This window comes from Protopterus annectens, chromosome 8.part0, assembly GCF_019279795.1.
Source record: "Protopterus annectens isolate FY-2018-M chromosome 8.part0, PAN1.0, whole genome shotgun sequence".
NCBI classification, from domain to species: Eukaryota; Metazoa; Chordata; order Ceratodontiformes; family Protopteridae; genus Protopterus; species Protopterus annectens.
The window spans coordinates 1,093,219,939-1,093,241,932 of NC_056741.1; the positions used below are offsets into that span (position 1 = coordinate 1,093,219,939).

At 35.9% G+C, this 21,994-nt stretch overlaps 1 protein-coding gene across 1 annotated transcript in view; it reads left to right on the forward strand.

Annotated features, from left to right (window-relative positions):
- Window positions 1–18,394, forward strand: part of LOC122808405 (nuclear factor NF-kappa-B p105 subunit-like) — a 152,537-nt gene extending 134,143 nt beyond the window's left edge. The window contains exons 5-6 of the mRNA XM_044079369.1: window positions 14,598–14,702; window positions 18,263–18,394. Coding sequence (XP_043935304.1) covers window positions 14,598–14,702; window positions 18,263–18,394 — 237 coding nt within the window. The remainder of the gene's footprint in view (window positions 1–14,597; window positions 14,703–18,262) is intronic.
- Window positions 18,395–21,994: the final 3,600 nt, after the last annotated feature.

Consider the following 21,994-nt stretch of genomic DNA (forward strand, 5'->3'; position numbering starts at 1 on the left):
ACTTCATGTACTTGTATAAAGGACATACAAGTAAACTTACAGATAAAAAAAACAAAACATCATCTACGTGTATGAAGGACTGACAAGTAAAGTTCCAGAATCAAATAAATTCAACTTTAGTGTGCAAATGGTACAATATTCTATATATTTCATGCAGAAATTGCAGTTTACCAAGCACACTGATAACTGAGTTACAATCCAGCTCAATGTGCTGAATTAAAGTCAGTACTGTATACAATAAGGCAGTATGATAAAGATCAATTTCATATTCTTAGTGAGAGTTTATGCAGTTACACTTCTTAACATTTATCCCAGAAAATTTTAGACAGTAATACTAATTTCTTGCAGCATTCAGTAGTACTGAAAAGTTTAATGACGTCAGCTAAAGAAAAGGTTATGGTAAGACAGTGGGTGGACTTTCACTCACGGAACAGTATGTTAGGGCTTAAGGACCATAAGAGTAAACATAGAAAGTTCAACAGTTAAAATTAATTTTATAACTGTGCAGAAATGTAAAAAAATGTAAAAAATATTAATACAGTGTTAAATTACTACTTTAGTTTCATTTGAGGTTATGACAGAAAAACTGAAGTTTCTGTTTAAGTTACAGCCTTTCCATTCCCTGTAGTACATTATAAGTTCAGTTACAGACTGGAAAGAATGTATTTATTAGTTACATCAGTTTAGATGACTATTTATTTTTTTATTTATTTTACATTTGTTAACCAGGAAAGTCCGACAGGATACAGGTCCATTTTCAATGGAGGCCTGGGGAGAAAAGCTCCAAATGTACAAAAACAAGTGTAAATACAGTGAAATTATTACAGTGAGTTATCACAAAACTGAGATTTCTTTAACGATATGTACACACAGTACATGTTTTTCTCACATACACACATCAAAGGTTGGAAGCAAGTAGCTGAGAAATAAATAGTTAAAGATTTCATCTGAAAAAGCTCTCATTCACGCAAGCATGCATACACACACACAACACACACACACACACACACACACACACACACACACACACACACACACACACACACACACACACACACACACACGCACACTTTCATTCACGCAAGCATGCATACTCTCACATACACAGAAAAAAAAACAAACACACACATACTCATATGTTGTTTAATCTGTATTTTACATTTACACTCACTAAACAGCAAAATCACTACTTAGCGAGTGTAAAATAAGTGGTCTATGGATCTAACTGGTGCTGCCCTGCACATTATAAAACCTAGCTAAATAAAGAGCTGGACAGAGTGGAATCATCTTATGCTGCCAAAAGTTTATATGATCGATCCTGATTGCTTTTAAACTTATGTGAATGGGTTACAGTCCAGAACAGAACAAAGGGTGTTCGAAAACAGAGAACATATGCGTAGGGTGCCTGTAGTTTTTTTATTGCCTTTGATTTACTTGTAGAAGCATAGCTACACTGGATCACTTTTGCTCTAAAGGGCCACATAATCTCCAAAGTCCAGCTGCATAGTTTTAATGCTTTATCTACAACAAAACCAGCACACATATTCCAGTAGCTAAACATTTAGTTTGGAGCATTGTTTCCTCCAAGATTGAATGCACACTAATAAATTGTTCGTGTAACTTTAAAATTTTAAAGAGTTATACCGAAGAAGGTGGGGTTACCACTGAAACCGGTTTACGTGATGGCGGTTTGCTGATGGTTTTTATCACAAGTAGCATAATACAGGGAATTTTTAGCTATTATGATACTTGTGCTGGTTTCAGTGTGTATTTTAGTGTTTTTGGTCCATGCACACTATCGTGTTGGAGGTTCCTGTGCATAGTTAGTTGGATTTTAGTTTGCATTGTACCAGAGTTTTAATTTACATAAGTATCATTTCTGTTAAATGCTGGCTAAGGGATTTAATTATTTATTTCCTATACTAGCTACAGTGTACTTTGCCTTCATAGATTGTTTATGTGATTCAGCTCCCCTTTTTGTGTGTTTTTCTGTAATGCGATCACTACTTAGTTATTAAAGTAACGAACGCATTACAGAACCTTATCAAAAATAAGAATAGTTACTAATGGTTTCTCTAATGCGAGCGTTACTTTAACAACTAATAACATCACTATCGGGCAATGGAGAATGCTAAAAACAGATACTTGTATTAAAATAATAAAAATTGCTTACTGGAGATCTTGCTACTGTGGGTCCTGTTGAGATCCCTCAACAAAATACATGCACCCAGCAACTACAGTGAGCAAAGTAGTTCCCACAGATACCCAGGTTTGTCATTCTATTGGCTGCAATAGCCATATCAAAACTATCTGATACATATGAAATTAGTAGGGGCGTTGCCAGGGTGAAAGGAACAGAGGAGGGTAGTTTGTGGGTGGTCCCTGGGCAGCAACACAGTAAACAGGGAGAAAAAAAACAAAGGGCATTATTACCGAGACACTGGAGCGCCCATACGAGCTGTAAGCTCTGCGAGAATGTCACAGGCTTAAAGATGGATGAAAGTACCAGAGTTCTAAGTACAGAGAATGAGAAAAACAGTTGAAAATGCTATTTTTAGTGGCCATGTGTATGGTCTATGATACAATAGTCAAACAATAGGGAAGAAAAACGTTTTTAAAGTGAGGTAACTTCTGAGGAAGCACGTAGTGGTCCTTTAAAGCCACAGGTTCAACTCCTATATTATACTTGTAAAAAGGGCAGACAAGTAAAGTTCCAGAATTTGATCAGTTCAGCTCTAGTAATAAATTTGTATACTATATAGGTTCATATGTTCATAGGTAGGTACTAGGCTATCTGCCCGAAGGCATTTATAAGCCTAGCCAGAATGTGTTGGCTTTCACCACCCCCTTAAATTAGTTCTCTGTGCCTCTGCCCAGCAGAGCCACTGAAGTGATCCCCGGGGTAAACTTTCTGTTTCCCATCCACTTGTCAAGGTTTCTCTTGAAGAGTGCTAGCGAGGAGCTCTGCCTAATGTAGATTGGAATCTTATTCCAAAGCATGGGAAGTTTTTAGGACAGGAATCTATCCCTCCAGCATGTCCTTTTTATTGTTGTGGTGAGGTTTAGATCCCTAGAGCGTGTGGCTTGAGGGGATAAGGTTTTCTTTAGATGGAGCATGTCCATCAATTCTGGGTTGGACACGACCTTGTATGTCAGACAGAGATCACCTCTGAGCAGGTGGTATGCAACCGAGTACAGCTGTCGTTTCTTCTGTCGAGCTGCATAGGGCATCTGTTTGAGGCCAGTGATCCTCTTGGTGAGGTACTTCTGTTGTCTTTCCAGCTGTTGCAGGTGTCTTGTAAGGTACATCCCAAATGGGGCATTGTACTCTATGATGGGTCTGATGAGTGATGAGTAGAGGGGCACAATGACCATAAGGAGACTTCATGTACTTGTATAAAGGACATACAAGTAAACTTACAGATAAAAAAAAACAAAACATCATCTACGTGTATGAAGGACTGACAAGTAAAGTTCCAGAATCAAATAAATTCAACTTTAGTGTGCAAATGGTACAATATTCTATATATTTCATGCAGAAATTGCAGTTTACCAAGCACACTGATAACTGAGTTACAATCCAGCTCAATGTGCTGAATTAAAGTCAGTACTGTATACAATAAGGCAGTATGATAAAGATCAATTTCATATTCTTAGTGAGAGTTTATGCAGTTACACTTCTTAACATTTATCCCAGAAAATTTTAGACAGTAATACTAATTTCTTGCAGCATTCAGTAGTACTGAAAAGTTTAATGACGTCAGCTAAAGAAAAGGTTATGGTAAGACAGTGGGTGGACTTTCACTCACGGAACAGTATGTTAGGGCTTAAGGACCATAAGAGTAAACATAGAAAGTTCAACAGTTAAAATTAATTTTATAACTGTGCAGAAATGTAAAAAAATGTAAAAAATATTAATACAGTGTTAAATTACTACTTTAGTTTCATTTGAGGTTATGACAGAAAAACTGAAGTTTCTGTTTAAGTTACAGCCTTTCCATTTCCCTGTAGTACATTATAAGTTCAGTTACAGACTGGAAAGAATGTATTTATTAGTTACATCAGTTTAGATGACTATTTATTTTTTTATTTATTTTACATTTGTTAACCAGGAAAGTCCGACAGGATACAGGTCCATTTTCAATGGAGGCCTGGGGAGAAAAGCTCCAAATGTACAAAAACAAGTGTAAATACAGTGAAATTATTACAGTGAGTTATCACAAAACTGAGATTTCTTTAACGATATGTACACACAGTACATGTTTTTCTCACATACACACATCAAAGGTTGGAAGCAAGTAGCTGAGAAATAAATAGTTAAAGATTTCATCTGAAAAAGGAAAACACATATATTAAGGTGGTTATCATACATGGTGTAGTGTTAACTTTAAATCTTTCCAGTAGGTGGGTGATACACAGAATTGTAAACAGTTAGAGAGTCAGAGTTTTATTCTTGTAATGAGGTTCTCATTTATGAATTATGTTTGAGTGGGGTATAGTCAGGGTTTGTACAGGGACAAAGCCACTGCATTTTTAGGTATTTCCTAAGGGATTTTTTGAATTGGGATAAGGAGGGGTCAATGGTGAGTTCAGCAGGAAGTAGGTTCCAGTTTTTACCGGCAGAGTTGGAGAATAGTGATTCACCAGCTGAATTGTTGATTTTAACAGTTTGCACTAGCAATTTTTTGGAAGAGTGAAGGGATTTTAGGTTACTGTAGGAGGTAATAGTATTTTTCAGTATGGGTGTACTGTCTGGTTGGTAGAGGATTTTGTGAACAACTATTAGTTGGTTATATTGCAGTTGATAGGATAGTTCAAGCCAGTCTAACGACTGAAGGTTAAGGCAGTGATGGGTTCTATAAACTGATCCTGTGGCAAATCTGGCAATGTTATTGTAGTACCTAGTAAATTTATTGAGGTTTGATTTGCTTAGGTTTACAAAGATGGTTGAGGCATAAAGAAGGGTCATTAGCAGATGTGTATGGGCAATAAAAGTTCTAGCAGATTGGGTTAGGATTGGTTTAATCCTGTATAAAAAGCCTCATTTTTTATTAACTGTTTTAATAGTTTTGTCTATGTGAGTATCAAACTTGAGGTTGTTGTTGATGATCACTCCCAGTAGTTTAGTACTAGGCTCTGGGGAAATTATGGTACCATTGTTAGATATTATGGTGAGAGGTGGTGAGGGGACCTTGCGAGTGGGGGAGAAGAGTAATAGTTTGGCTTTATTTGGGTTTAATAGTACTTGGCAACTAGTGAGCCAGTTCTCTACTTTGTTGAAAGTGATGTGGGACAAAGATTATAAATCTGTGGGGGAGGTGGCAGAGCAGATTAGGGTTAAGTCATCTGCATACTGAATATAAGTTGCATCAGGGATGACTTTGTACAGGTCATTAATAAATATGGAGAATAGGAGGGGACCTAATATAGATCCCTGTGGCACTCCAAGGGTGACTGGTAAAAGGGGCGATAGGTTATTCTTCCATAGTACAGCTTGTTGTCTGTTACTTAGGTAAGAATGAAACCAGGTAATTGCTAGGTTATCTATGGAGAGTGATTTTAATGTGTTTAAGAGTAGCTGGTGATTTACCCAATCAAATGTCTTGGATAGGTCAAGGAATAGGGCTGAGGAGAGCTTGTTGTCATTACAGTTTTGATTTATTGTATGGGAGAAGGAGAGAAAGGCTGAGGTTGTACTATGGCAAGGTCTAAATCTATGCTGGGAGGGGGCTAGGAGGGTGTTTTGATTCAGATAGGTAAGACATTGTTTGTGAATACATTTTTCCATTATTTTAGCCAAGATAGACAGAATGGCTATAAACCTATAATTTGAAAGTTCAGTGGAATCTCCCCCTTTATGAAGAGGAACAGTGTGGGAGATTTTCCAGATGTGGAGTATATAGGCTTCGTGGATAGTTCTATCGATTAAAATTGATATGGGGTATGCTATTTCATTAGCAGCTTTTTGGAGATATACTGCAGGTAGCAGGTCTGCTGAAAGGGTGGTGAGTTTCAGTTTTTTAAGTAGGGACTTAATAAAAGATGTTGGTATTGGATCAAACTTAAAGGGGATCTTATTATCAGGTGTGGGGTTGATGGTATTTGGGGTATAGGGAGATAGCTTACTGGCTAGGGATTGCATGGTTTCTGTAAAGAAAGTGTTAAAAGTGTTAGCAACAACTTTTAGGAGGTTGTTGGAGGGTAGTTAAGGGGTAGGGGTAGGGGTAGTTTATTGGCCTGGGTGAAGAAGTTAGTTTATGCCTGACCAGAATTTTTGTGGTTGATTTTGGTGCTTTTGTTGCAGATTACAGTAGTAATTATTTTTGTCTAGCATAATAGACTTCTTTGTATAATTTCTCAGCTGTTTATATATAAGGTGGTCTTTTGGCAAATTAGTGGTTCTCCAGGAGGTCCACGCTTTGTTTCTGCTAATATTTTTTTGTCTTGTATCATTGGACAGCCATGGTGCTACTTTTTTATTGGTTCTACTAGTGCTTGGGGGAGCATGGTTATCCAGGATAGCAAGAAATGTAGAGTTAAAGTATGAGACCGCTGCATCTAGTGGAAGTAGCCATAGGTTGGACCAGTCACATGTGTTAAGTTCATTCTGAAATTTAGTCTGAATAACATTCTTACAACTTCTAATGGTTTTAAAGGAAGATTGTTGAGGGATGTCATTTCTTTTTATGATTATATAGGTCAGGAAATGATCGCTAATGTCCTCAGGTAGGGTACATGTTTTATATATCTGGGGTAGGTTGTTTATTAATATCCAGTCTAGGATGCTTTCTTTTTTGTTAGGCTTATTGATTCTGGTTGGGGAAGATATCTTCTGGGAGAAGCCATGCAACTTTTTATATGGGTGGAGGGGAAGTCTGAAGAGCAAGTATTCCAGTCGATATTAACATCCCCAAGAATAATAGTTTCCTGTGGGTAGTTAGTGGAGAGCCATTGGAGGATACCCTCCAAGGTATTTGTGTTGTCACCTGGGGGAATATAGATACATGCAATGTTTATAAATTTGCATTTGTTGAGTTGAACCTTTGTGATGAGTATTTCTGCAGTAAACAAGGCATTTGGGGTACTAGTTTTGGATACTTCCAGAGTGGATTTATACAAGATGGCTACCCCCCCCCTTTCTTAGAGATGCAATCAAGTCTTAATATATTGTACCCTGGGGGTATAATCTCATTATCGATGGTAGTAAGGCATAGTATATCAGGGGAGTGGACATCCAGGAGGGCATGTAAGTAGTGAATTTTCTTGTTTACACTTCTAATGTTTAGGTGACACACTAGGAGTGAGTTGGGGGCATTATTTGAGTTTTGTAGGCTGGTATGGGTGTTATTTGTGAGGCTGATAGTAACAGGTGGGGTTGGGCCTGGGTTAAGGTAGATGTCACTATCCACTATGAGGTTAGGTAGTAATCTAATAGCAAGTTTCTGGAGTTTTAATAAGAGTTTGTAGTAGTATTTAGTCCTAGGATTAATATATGAAGCACAAATGGGGTGTTGAGTTTTTCCGTTAGAAGAGTTGATGAGAGGTGGGGTAGTGGTTGGTTAGAATTATGTGACTGATTAGTAGTACTGGTTTTGGTTCTAGGGTAGTGCGTGCCAGGGAGGTGTTGGTATTCATAGGCTGTGAGAAGATAGAGAATTATAAGTGGAGGTATTAGGCAGTAAATAGGATTAGAGTTTGAATATTTGTTAAAAGCATGTGGAGGCATTGTAGGGGTATTTGAGTAATGCTTGTTTAAAATAGAGTTGGGGTGTTTATAATTAGCATATAGTGAGAGAGTGGAGAGAGTTGGAGAAATAGGGCTGGGTACTGTGAATGACTGGTCAATGCTGCTTGATTCTGACGAGTGGGAGCGGTGTCAGATGAGGGAGAGTGGCAAGGTGATAATAAGTGTAGGACACCTGGGGTCGGGTGAGAATTGGGGGTAGGGTAGGAGAGAAGAGTGAGCCCACAGAGTGAATGGAGTGGGTAGAGACAAAAGAAGAAGACGATCAAGGAGAACAATCAATCAGTGGAGTGCTGAAGTCTGAAGGTAAGTGTGTTGAGATATATAAGAAGGTAAGAGGCTTAAAAAAAGATAGAAGTGGGATTATAGCAGAGTGATATAAGGAAATATTTGTATTGGTTATACTGGGACCACAGTGTGAGAGAGAACAATAATAAAGAGATGACTAAGAACTGTGTTAGGGGGATTCAATGAAGAAGAGGTAAAGGGATTTAAAGACCCTAAAGCTAATAGTATGGAGCCACCTAGTGGGCAGGTGGGGCACTTGGATGCACTAAGAGTATGGAGCCACCTACATGGCAGTGGGGTACTTACATGCAAGCACACTACTGGGGATTCCTACTATACTACATTATCAGTTTGCTTACAGAGTTACAAGAATTTATGCTTATTTCATGTGGAAAAATGTAAAATAAAGTCAGGACAATAAGCGATGTATTTAGTTCATTATAGTACATTATCAGTTTGCTTACAGACTTATTTCATGTAGAAAAATGTAAATAAAGTCAAGGCAACAAGCAATGCTATTGGTTTATAATTGTTAAGGCTCCAAATGTTATTTTAAGGACCTAATACTATTTTTGTGCTTTGCAGTAATTTTAAATACAGTCAAAAACATCAGTCACCAAGCCTTGCACAAGAGATGAAAAAAGGTTTGGAGGGCCTAAGAAAAACAGCTTCCAATACTTCAGCAGTGACTGGGACAATGCAGAGTAAGGCCAAAACTTGGCAAGAGCTATGGTGCACAAGTCAAACAGAATTTATACAAATTAGAGTTAAAGCAAGTATATAAATGTTCTCATGTTTTCAAACAATTGTGTAACAGTACTAGTTTTCAGTTTACCCAAATTCTTTAAAGTTAAAATGTATGAGTTATAGCAAGCATGTACATGTTCTCATGTTTTTTTGTTATATAACAGTACTAGTTTTCAGTTTATGTTTTTATCTATGTTCAGACAATAGTGACAAAAATGTATTAATATTTTAGTCTCCAGAATATAACATTACCAGATTACAGTTTTTTTTTAATCTGTGTTCAGGTAACACTGGCAGAAAAGGTATTCCTCTGGTATTGCTGTAGTTGTTCTCCAGATTATAATGTAAATTTCAGTCAAGATTCAGAATATGACATTCATAATAAGTTATGTTTTCAGTATAGTACATTTCAGTCAAATTTCAGAATATAAGATTAATACTCAGTTACTTCATATTATTCAGTCAATTTTACGGGTAAAGTGTCAGAATTATTTATAGCAGGCTTATTAAGATAAGCTATCTAAAGAATAGATAGTAATACTTATTCAATATACTCAAGGCATAACAGGGCAGGCTTCATTTGTTAATTCATTTACAGATTACAGTGAACTTTACATAATTATTGTACATTAGTCAGAAAGTTAAAAGAACACTAACAGAAAATGCTAAGGTATAGACCTGAAATACAGAGATCATATAAATATTTACAGGATATTTAAGACACTTTAGGAGGCAGACATCTATTACAGCACATAGAAATTAAAAAAAAAGTAAATAGAATTATTATATTATTCAGGAAAACAAATCTAGCTGCAAATTTAGACACAGGTTAATACAGTATATGGTAATAATGCTTCAAGACAAGTTATAGAGGTATCCCTCTAGTGCTGATTTCAATTATTCTTCAGAAAATAGCTATCATGCTTGATAGGCAATATAATAAAAAATGGACTAAACAGTACAATGTTCGAGAATTTAAATCTTTGGGCAACAGGAAAATGTTTCATTTGCTACATCATGGTACAATAAGGCACCAGTTCATAAAGTAGAGAACAGGCAATAGGTAGTGTAATTTGATCATTACAGCATACAGAGATAGGAAGCAAAATAGGCAGGGTTAACAGTTCATACTCTGTCTAACTTAACTGAAGACTCACAAAGACAAGTTGAGGATGTGTGTGGCATTTTCTCCATGCTATTTCTGGAACAGCAGGGTTAAAAATAATTACCGGGCCTAATCAGTTTTAAAAACGACAGAATTAAAATACACTGATTTTTGGAATAATGTACAGGTTTTAGATATATCACACAAACATCAGAACTTAGACTTAAAGACTCTAAAGACTAATTGCTTGAGCAGGTATATTTCCTGCATATGGAGCTGTTAAAGCTATTTGGGGATTACATAAATTAGCCAAGTTGCTGGAGGTATTAGCTAATAGTACCTTTGAGACCATAAAGGACATCACTATCTATCAGGACACATCTGCAGATTATAAGTGAGATGGCATAAAGCCATATATTTAAACCAGATTACAGTAGTTAGCAATACATATATGAAGTAAATAACTATAACTATGTCTGTGCAGTCTTCTTAGATCTTTCCAAGGCATTTGACATGGTGCCCTATGCCAAACTACTTGACACCTTGACTACCCTCTCTTTTTCACCCTCAGATATTGCCTGTTTTACACACTATCTAACAGGCACCAGTCTGTTCTATGGGAAGGTGAACTATCCCCCCAGCTTCCAACAACAATGAGAGTATCACAAGGCTCAATATTAGGACCACTCTTCTCCTTATTCACAAATAATCTTCATACCTCTACCCATCATGCAACACTCATACAATATGCACATGATTCTACACTGGTCTGCTCAGCCCCCTCACTAACAACCTTGCAACAAATGACTCAAGAATCTTTTAACTCTGTAGAATCTTTGATAAACAACATTCGACTTATTCTAAACCCCAACAAAACTAAGTTGCTCTTATTCCCACCCACTACAGCTAAAACCACCCCCTTCCTTTCACCATCATGTCTAAAATGGTACCGTTATCTCTCCTCCTCATACCAAACTGCTTGGGGTTGAGATCGATAACAGTCTACACTTTGATATCCATATTTCTCAAACCATCAAAAAGGTTAATAGAAAAATGGGAATTTTATACAGACAAAAAAGGTTCCTCACTGATCAGGCACGAGTCACCCTTGCACAAACCCACCTGCTAGCCACCCTTCTATATGCAGCCCCCATTCTCATCTGTACCAGAAAAAATGACCTTGCAAGATTTGAGTCTTGCTATAATAAAATTGCTAAGTTTGCCAATAACTCCAGTTTCAGAACTCACCATTGCCAGGCCCTAAGGGACCTAAAGTGGCTTGAACTCCCCAACTTTTTATAGATCATCAGCTTGTCACTACTTGCAATATTCTAAAACACTCTGTGAAAACCCCTGCTCTTAGCCATCTCCTGATTCCCTATACTGCAAACCGTCCTCTTTGCTCAAATGAAAAATCTTTACTCTGCATTTCCAGAGCCAACAATACTGCAGGGAAAGCCTTACTCTCACATACCATAACTAAAGCCTGGAACAGCCTTCCACCTTCACTGACAACATCTCCACTATCAGTCAGTTTAAAGTCTCACTCAAAAATCACATGACTAACACCTGGCTTTGCTCCTGCATTTCACTTGTCTAGCTAGAGTGACAAATGGCACCTAACCTAGGTGGTATGATTTAATCTGACTAGCAGTGCTACCTATTTTACCTCTATCCAATGTTATTTCTGAAGTATCTTTTAATATTTTTATGAATACTAATTATGTACAAACTTTTTGAATGTCTATATTTGTTAATCGTTGTTAGTTTTCTGTATTTTAGTATATAAATGTCTGCCATCGTGTGTTTGAATTATTTGATGTGTAGCTTTTCTCCCCGGGCCTCCACTGTAAATGGAGCTGTGTCCAGTCACAACTTCCTGGTAAACAAATGTGAAATAAAAAAGTAAAGTAACTACAAAAGAAGGTCCCTGTAAACTTTTTCAGGGACCTCAGGGGGCGCTGTTAGAGTGGGAGTATTCTTAGCGAATTCACTATAGTACATTAAGGTAGAATAATAGTCCTGAAAATATAGTCAGACTTGTGTTTTTATGTATGCATTCAATTTCAGGGAAAGACAATTTATTAGAAAAGAAAAGACAATCTTATCTTGCTGGCTAAGCATGAGATATGCAGTAATACAGAAATACAGAATGTCCCTTTCTCAAGGCAAAGATATGTGTAATGCTAAATAAGGCACATGGAAGACAAAGCTTGGGAAACCAAGGCTAAAGAGGCATGTAAAACATTACAGGGTTTTTGCATATACTTCAGACACAGTCAGTGAAGTCAGTAAGTTAGTTCGGACTGACATACAGAAAAGATTAAATATCCAGCATTCCAGAAAGGAAATTAGCTTTTGGACTGCAGAACAGACACTCCAGCTGGAGTACAGAAGTCAGATTAAATATTTATGCTATTCAGGAGGAAAAGACAGTTTCAGTTGACATTTTCGGAATATTTGTGTAGAAACTTTGTATATATTTATTAGCATTGTTGCTGTTATCCAGCATTCCAATCAGCACTGTTATTAAAGACAGTATTCAAATATTGTTAACATCTAATAAAGCATTATTAACCAAACAACCATGTTTGCAGCATATGTTTTGTGAAAGTACGAAAGACTTGGCCCATAAAGGAGAGACACCTGTTCAGCACAAGTTTGGGTAATCACCGATAAAGACTTTCATTTCAGTCTCATTCCAGCTATTTTCAGTTAATACTGCAGTCTTATCAGTTCTTTCAATATGTTTCCACCCTTTCCACTGATTCACAAGGTACTTCTGAAAGCTCAGAAAGAAATGCCAAACATCACTGTGGTGACCCCCTATTGGCCTAAGCAATCTTGGTTCTCACTTCTAATGGTATTGTCCAATGGCAATTATCACAGACTTCCTTACACTCTATAGATTTCCTCATACAGTCTCAGAGGCAATCGGTACACCCCATTTTGGAGTAACTACCACTAACAGCCTGGATGATTCAATGTTGACTCCGTTTAAGCACTTGTTTCATTAGGATGTGCAGCAGGTATTAAAGGAGGCTAGTAAACCTGCTACTAGAAAATGTTATGTTTTCAAATGGATGACATTTTATAAATGGTACCTGAATGGGAACAGAGAGTCCCCTGAGGTTTACATCCCTCTGGTCATGAAATATTTGTGTGAACTGCTTCAGAATGGCTTATCATATGAGTTGATTAAGGTGCATTTAGCAACCATCTCTGCTTGTCTGCCAATGGATCTCCCTCTTTCTTCTATTTTGGTAAAACAGCTTATGAAAAGAGTATTACATATGAGGCCCCCCTTGCAAGCAAATTTCTCCTTCATGGGGTCTCAACTATGTCCTAGAAAAATTGAACTTACCACCTTTCAAAAGTACACTCAGGCTGATTTGATGATCTTAACATGGAAAACAGTTTTTCTTATTGTGCCACCATCTGCAAGGTGAGTCTCTGTACTGCAAATTCTCATGGTGGGACAATCTTAGCTGATTTTCCACATGGATAATGTTGTGTTACCCATTAACCCCTCTTTCATGCCAAAAGTTGTATCAGAATTCAACCTCAATCAGCCTATCAACCTGTCTGTGTTTTTCCCAGAACATGAGAATAAGGGGGAGTGGATACTTCATATCTTGGATGTGCATTGGTAGCTCAGGTACTACCTTGACATAATGAAACCCTTCAGAAAGACTGAAAGGCTTTCTATTTCCTACACATGGACAAATAATGGTTAACCTGTCTCTATACAAACTACTGCACATTGGTTGTCCTCTCTTATTGTTTTTTTGTTACACCCAACATGGTAAGGAAAATCCAGGCAAGACAAAGGCACATTCCAACAAGGACTTTTCCTCTTTAGTTGCTTATTGGAAAGGAGTGGACTTCAGAATTATTCTAGAGGCAGAAACCTGGTCCTCAGTCCATACCTTTATGAAGCATTACAAGCTGGATGCCTTTTCTAAATCCAGAGCAGACCTCAATAAGACCATTCTTCAAGGGATCCTGGACACTAATCTTTTCTCCTCCCAAATTGTGTACCTTTAGGAATCTACCCATATGCCAGTAAGGTAGCATGTTTAATGAACATGGTACATTTGTGTAAGTTCTTACCTGCAAAAGTAGATGTTTATAGACCACACTGCCTTACTAGCAGTACCCACCCACCATCCCACATTTTGGATGTATATAGTTTGGTGTTGGATTTGATGTTGAGTTATGCTAATCATCCTTTTTTGTGGTTTGTGTGCTTCTTGGTTTGGAATAGTAGATGTTTGTAAGCTTGCATTTTCATCTTCTCTTCCTTCTGGACCCTAGAAAATTCAGAGTCCTATCTGTGGTACTGAAAGGCAGTCCCTGTGCTCTCAGGTGATTGGTCCACCACACCCACTGATAGGCAGGGGGTGGAATTCTGATCTTTGGTAGATTGCCAGAGATAGGGTATCATGCACTTCTACCTATCTGTCAGTAAAGTAATGTGTTCTATGAACATCAACTGTTACAGGTAAGTAGGACATATGCAACTGTACTTTTGTCTTTTGTTCCACATAGTAAGTCAACATGCAGTTATCTTTCACATGGGTCTGAACATATGTATACCTGTTTTAGTCCTCCACCTTGTGAAAACCTATCTCGAAATACTTACAGAAATAACTGATTAAGATTTTACCCCAATGCAGCTGTATTATAAAAGATGCAACACATTTTTTACAGAAATTGAATAAATGGTACAGAAATGTTGTCAATGATTATATTTTTGTGACACTTGATGTGGAATCATTATTTACAGTTATACTCATTGATTATGGTGTGGAAGCAGTAAGAAGGTTGTTATTAATGAACTCCACTATGCAACCAGGTGAGGTAGAAAATATATGTCTGCTCCTAGATTTGGTGTTAACTAAAAATGTATTTATTTTTGATAATATTCCATACAAGCAATTAACAGGTGTTGCTATGGGGACTTCTGTGGCAAACACATTTGCAAACCTAGTTTTATATTACTGGGAGAAAAATTATGTCTTAAATGATAGCAATGTACTTAACAAACATGTGAAATGCTACACTAGGTTTGTAGATGATTGATGAAGTGGGGATAAGAGGGGGTGATATAAATAATTCTTTAGAGCTCAAAGAGCTCGAGTGGATAATTAGATTGCAAGCGGACATCACCCCTGGCCTCAACAGCGCCATTAGTATAAAACCTATATTGGTTAAGCGACAGTTAGATAATTTATAATATAATCTATAATATTGTTATATGTATATACATATTTTTACAAACACATGTAGGCATATATATATATTATTTTATTAATTTTTGCAATGTTTTTAAACGTTTAAAGTATGTATTTGATTAAGAAGTTGTTATGAGTTATGAATTATGTGTAGGCATTGCATGTAATTTGATGATATATATTATTGCCTTATGAGATGATGATTTTTAATGGCTGGTTTGATCATGTGATTTTAATGTGACCTCTATATAAATGTAATTAATATGGCAATTATGTATGCTGATGAAGGGTTGAGAGCCCGAAAGCTTCATTAAAGTTTGGCATTCTTTGGTGATTACTGTGTGTTTACTCTATTTTCTGAACATATGTATACCTGTTTTAGTCCTCCACCTTGTAAAAACCTATAGAAAAATACTTATGCATATTACCACATATACATTAGGAAACCTGTTAGTCCATAATAGTTAATTAAATCTACTGCTGTTCTCAGTTTATCCAGGACAAACATTTTCTTGGCAATAAGAAAAAATGTGGTTTCATCCAAAATGGCTTCTGTGAAAAGAAAATGTTTTGAATTTGGGAAGTTACACCTGTCTGTTTTCTTCCCCTGTGCATAAGTACCATTCTAAAATTTAGTCTGTCACTGTTAATCAGCATAGTCAGTGCTAATGCCTGGTGTATCTTAATTTTATATATTACTACCATACCCCCTTGTGTAGCTTTAAGTCAAATGTCTTATATGTATTCCATTTAGAATGTCCCACTAAAAGCTCAGTGTAATAAAATGTAGCCTGCAAGTAAACTGTTTCCTTTTTTAAGCCAGCAAATCTCAGTTTTGTCTTCAGCAATAAATACATTTCAAAATAATGTTTATTTCTGCAATATCCAAGGGTCCTTTTGGCTAATCAACAAAATAACATACCTTTCCTTTTCACTAGTTATTAGAACAGACAACGCATTTTGATTCATTGTTTAATATTCCAGAAATACTTCTTTCTTAAACTACCGAATATGCACAAGATAAATCTGTAATGCTCCCCTCTGATGGCTGGGAGCTTAAGAAAACATTCTATGTATGACTGAATTCTGGTGTTCTCTATAAATGGTCATAAAAATCTGGAAATCGTACACTCTCATAATTAAATCCTGTTTTCAAACTCCATAAAATGACATGAAAATGTGCATGTCATTGCATGATTACACATATCAAATTCTTTTTTGACATCATTAGCATTAAGTAGTGTATAAAATAAAACAAAAAATTCCATCAAGCTGTAAAAAATAAATTATTCTTCACAAAGCAAAAATCCATATAGCTCCATGACTGTGAATGGGTGTAACATCTCACAGGTGATTTAGAATAAATCATACTGAAAATATTCAGTTTCTAACTTAAAAATGTCATGTCTAAAGATTTCAATTCCAGTTGGTTTATCTCTGTTACTATATTCACTACTTCGAATATAGTTGGTTTAGATTTAGATTTCCATTTTCTAGTAATTGCTTTTTTGGCAGGTACCATAATTATACACAGCAAGGCCTTACCATGTCTAGGCAATTCTGATTCTGTATCATAGCTCAAAAAAATCATCTCCCTCATCACACCAAACCACCCACCCAACATCTCTGACAGTGCATCCCACAGGGACTCCTTAAAGTCTGCCAATCCTCCACACTCCCATAAAATATGTTCCCAAGTACCTCTTTCTTCCTCATTACACCTCCAACGTTTGCAGTCTACGTGAGGAAAATTTCTCTGGAGTCTCCTTAGGGTATAAAATATCTATGTAAACATTTCCAAGCAAAAATCCTAGTCCTTCTAGATTTTGTTTTATTCTAAGAAATGTCAGTGTATAACAGCTTGAAGAGAGAAAGCAGTTAAGTTTATTTTCAGTTAATTGCCACCCTTGTAAGCTTGTCTACTCACGTTCCCACCTACCTACCACATAGTACTAATTTCTTGTAGCAGCAACTGCTAATGACTATGTATCTCATAAACAGATTGTATCAATTGTTCACTGATGAATCTCAACTACATTTGTAACCATGTTGAGTATATCTCACCATATTTTAAAATCGTACTATGTTCCACAGCTGCTTTACATTTATGTTTTATTTTTGTCTTATGTCCTCACTGTCCTGTACTAATGCCTATATTTTAAATGCTATATTTTTTAACTGTATAATGTAAGTAATACTTAATGTGGAGCTTTTTCCCCGGGCCTTCACTGAAAATGGACCTGTGTCCAGTCGGACTATCCCTGTCAACAAATGTAAATAAAATAAAATAAATAAATAAATAAATAATTGTATCACAGGGAAAAGAAAAAAAAAACAGCTGCAATACTATTCATTCTCATCTGTCTCCCTTGGGCAACTTCAAACAGAAGATACTACATCATACATTTACATGTACTCATGTACTACTGCTTTAAGACTTTATATATATATATATATATATATATATATATATATATATATATATATATATATATATAAAATATATATTGGAAAAAAAAACATCAGTTACAACAGTTCTGTAATTGCTGGTTGCACTGCAAAAATTAAACCTGGTAGTTTACTACCATTGTCATGTAACAGTTTAGGTAAAACAACATCCTTTTACTTTTCATGCCTGGTTCCCTGACAAAGTTCTGTCTGCAGAATATAACAGCAAAAAATGCCTTAGGAGACATGGCAATTTATATTTACCAGGCTATCCATGAATTTTCTTTTCTGTTTGAAACTCCTGCACTGCATCTAGCAAAAAATAATTCACTGATCTGTACAAGGTCATTAATGCCTTCTAAGCTTACTTTAAATAATTTATTCTGGTATCATGTCTCCTTCTCCATCCATGCTATCTTTGTTGTACTTAATTACCTTGCCTCAGAATTATAGAATTGAATTGTAAAACACCTTGCCTATGAAATGGATAGGATTCTGATGAAGCACAGTGCAAACATGGAGACGGTGGCCTGACCATCATTATTCATATTTGACAGAAGGAAACAGGCAGATAAGAAACAAAAGACAGATGAAAACAAATTGTTTGTACATAAATTCCTTAGACAGTCCAGTACTAGTTTGTGGACCTCAGTAACAAAGGTTTTAAGTAAAAATTCTCCAACCCCTTCACAGCTCCCAAATTATAGTAAAGATGTAAATCCAGATGATGTAGCAGAAAAAGATGCAAACCCAAATGACGTAGCAAAAATTTTGGCAGATTTAAAGCTAGGTCAACAAGGAAAAAAGATCAAGCAGGGGGCTTGAGCAAAAGGCTGGTTATTTCTAATAGTATTAATATACCTAGATAATAAAATAAAGTTATTTTACTTTGAGTGCAATGTAAAGAGCATGAGTATAAACACCATTTAGACAGAAATGCTTTACAAAAAGCATGCCAGATTGCAGCAGAAGCAGAAAACAGATTAATCGCTTTATCAACAAGAATTATACAGCAGTGCAGACACCAATGTGGGATGGGGTGAGCAACACTTCCTTCTAGAGTTATAGTGTGAATATTAGTGTGTAATCCAGAGTTTAATCCAGCCATCTTGGAAGGTTACTATGCATCCCTAAATGACGACTGTGAGAAGTATGATTTGCTAGAGTGTCCACTTACAGAAGCATGCCCTTGTGGTAGAGAAAACAAGTGTTAGTGCAGAATATGCGAGTCAGTCACAGATGTGGACGGAAATGAGAACATGCACACAGAGTTACTGAACTTGATTTAGATATATAAACAAAAGTCAGGAGATACAGTTTTAAAGTTGTTCCTTCAAGTCTTGGATGCAGGAGGAAATACACTATACTTAAATGCACTGAAGATAAACAGATGCTCCTGTCTCATATATCACCCACATTTAAAACAGATTCTTAATGCAATATGGGCAGTTCTGATAGTTTGGCTAGCAGCTACCTTTTGCTTAGCATGGCCTTTGCATGTGATCTGAGACCCTCATAAGGAGAGTATGAATATTCACGATTCTGATGCACTAATATGCACAATTTTGCATTGCAGTTAAAGCTAACCTGCAGGCATTTATTATAGTTAAAGTTACCACTGCAGCATTTCCGCTTATAATACTGAGCTTTATTAGCATGACTAGAATTTTTATGCTGTGCCTGTACTGCATTTCATAATACACAGCTAAGGGAACTGTTTACAGAATATAGTGAAGACAGTAGTATGAGATAAGGGGAAGTTAGACTGGAAAAGTAACAAACTTGTGTGTATATTTGAAGACTGCTTTCTTTCAAGCAGCTGGTAAGTATAAAAAATGTGAAGAACATACCAGATGTGAGGAAAAGCAATGCAGCGTGCTCAGTGTTTTGGTTCCAGCAGTTTGATTTGTGAGAAAATAAATTTTTAGTCACGCAGTGTTAGGACAAATACATGGATACAAAGGTATAAAATACCACGCTTCTGTTATATGAATGTACTTTCTGTTCAAGATGTTTGTGAACATCTGTGCCTGACCAAGCACTTTGCTTGACTGTATTGATGTGACAGCCATAAGCTTTGCTGACAGAAGCTTTGTACTGACAGGTGAAGACAGAAGGAGCTCCTATCAGCTCCAGGTACTGCCTTCCTTGAGGATGCTACTGGGTATTACATAAGAGGATAGCAGAACTAATAAAATGCTGTAACTGTGTTAGGTTCTAGACACTTCAACTTGTTTTAAATTATTTCTACTGGTGTCTCGCATCTTCATCTCCATCTGTACTATCTGTGTTGCAATTAATTACCTTGCAACAGAATTATAGTACTGAACCATAAAATGGGTATACAGAAAGTTTGTCTGATTTTCTTGTGCAAAAATAAATGTTTACATCTTCTTGGGCTACAGAGAACATCAAGAACTTAACACAAGTTCAAACAGATCATGTGAAGTACCTTGCACTATGTTTTATTCACATCTAGATTTAGTCCCATGTTTATTGCATAGTTCCATGAAACTGACAAGTAAATGACAATCACGTTTTTAAGCCATTTTGCTTCATCTACAGAGTGTCACAGAAGTTTATAGTGACACATTCAAACAATTTAAGAAAGGTTACCATACACCAGAATTTCTTTTAAAAAAGTACAACACATCCAAAGGCTTCAAACTGAACTAACAGCATTAAATATATATATATATATATATATATATATATATATATATATATATATATGTTTGTGTGTGTGTCTATATATATATATATATATATATATATATATATATATATATAGATATATATATATATATATATATATATATATATATATATATATATATATATATATATATATTATATATATATATATATATATATATATATATATATATATATATATATATATATATATAGATATACATATATATAGGGTTCCTATTAGATGACTGAAGAAGCATTCTTTTGAATGTGTCTCTGTCGAACTTGAAAAGACGAAAAGGCAAAATGATGAAGAGGTATATAAGCGAATTCTTTCCATGAGAAAGAAATTGCTTGGCCGCATCCATTGCTTTGCCATTTTTGTCACTGTAGTGCAATCTCGGAGTTAGTATATTTAAGTAGGGGGGTGTGGGGGGGGGGGACGAAGCCCCCTCACTTTATGTTATGTTTCTAGTGTTTTTTTTTTTTGAAGCAGCAATTTTTTTCTCTTGGAATAAAATCGCTGTTCTAAGTGTTCGAGTTTGTAAGCTTTCGCTTACATGGGGTAGATAAATCATCGTTCGCTTTTCTAAGTGTTCGATGAATTAATATAGACCCGTATATACATATATATATATATATATATATATATATATATATATATATATATATATATATATATATATATATATATATATATATATATATATATATATATATATATATATATATATATATATATATATATATATATATATATATATATATATATATATATATATATATATATATATATTTTTTTTTTATATGTGTGTGTGTGTGTGTGTGTGTGTGTGTGTGTGTGTGTGTGTGTCTAAGCCATTTGATAGCTATTGTATATGTCCTGAGATTAGAATGGTACCTCTGGATTTATCTTTCACATGGATACTGTTTTACCAGTGTGTCCACTATATAGCATTCATGACTGTAACTCTAAACATTATTTTAATTGTCATTTACCTGGGTTAAAGATTGATAAGTATGTTAATTTTACTACAGCAGGGACTCTGTGATTTGATGACCATGGAGCAGTAATTTAATCTTGCAACATCAATAAAGTTATTACTTAGAAAAAACAATAATACATGATTTACCTTGATTATTATAGATACATTTGGTAATCTCTTGCCATGGGTAAATCCACTACTGACCCACAGAGATGCAAAAGTTCATGGCTTGTTCTAGACCCAAACATGTCACCTGTAGCTGATCTCTGACTATGCTTTCCTGACATTTACATTGATGCCTCTTGTGCATTCTTTTGCCAAAATGGTACTGTGTGTTTTCCATGGCTGTCACACCTCTATTTACTCACAGGGTGTTAGCACATTTCTGTATGGGCACATTATATTGCAAATAGTTGGATATTTTTATCCCCACTTTTGGACTTTCCTGTGTTCTGTCCCATAGTGCCCATGCACTGCTGTTGCCTGTTTTACATGGTGTTAGTGAAAACAGATACCATGTGTGAGTATGCATATCACTGGTTCAGTTGTATGTAGTTACTGCAGTGTAGTGGTTTCCTTGCAGTAAGTTTGTATCCTGCTTAATTTTGCCACTGTATTCCCAATTGCTGTGCTGTATTACATGCTTGCTTAGCATATAACCTTGGACTTGCACTAGTACCCACTTTGTAATGTGGCTCATCATGTCAGTATATATTCATTGCTGCAAAGCTAGAGTAAACTGTAT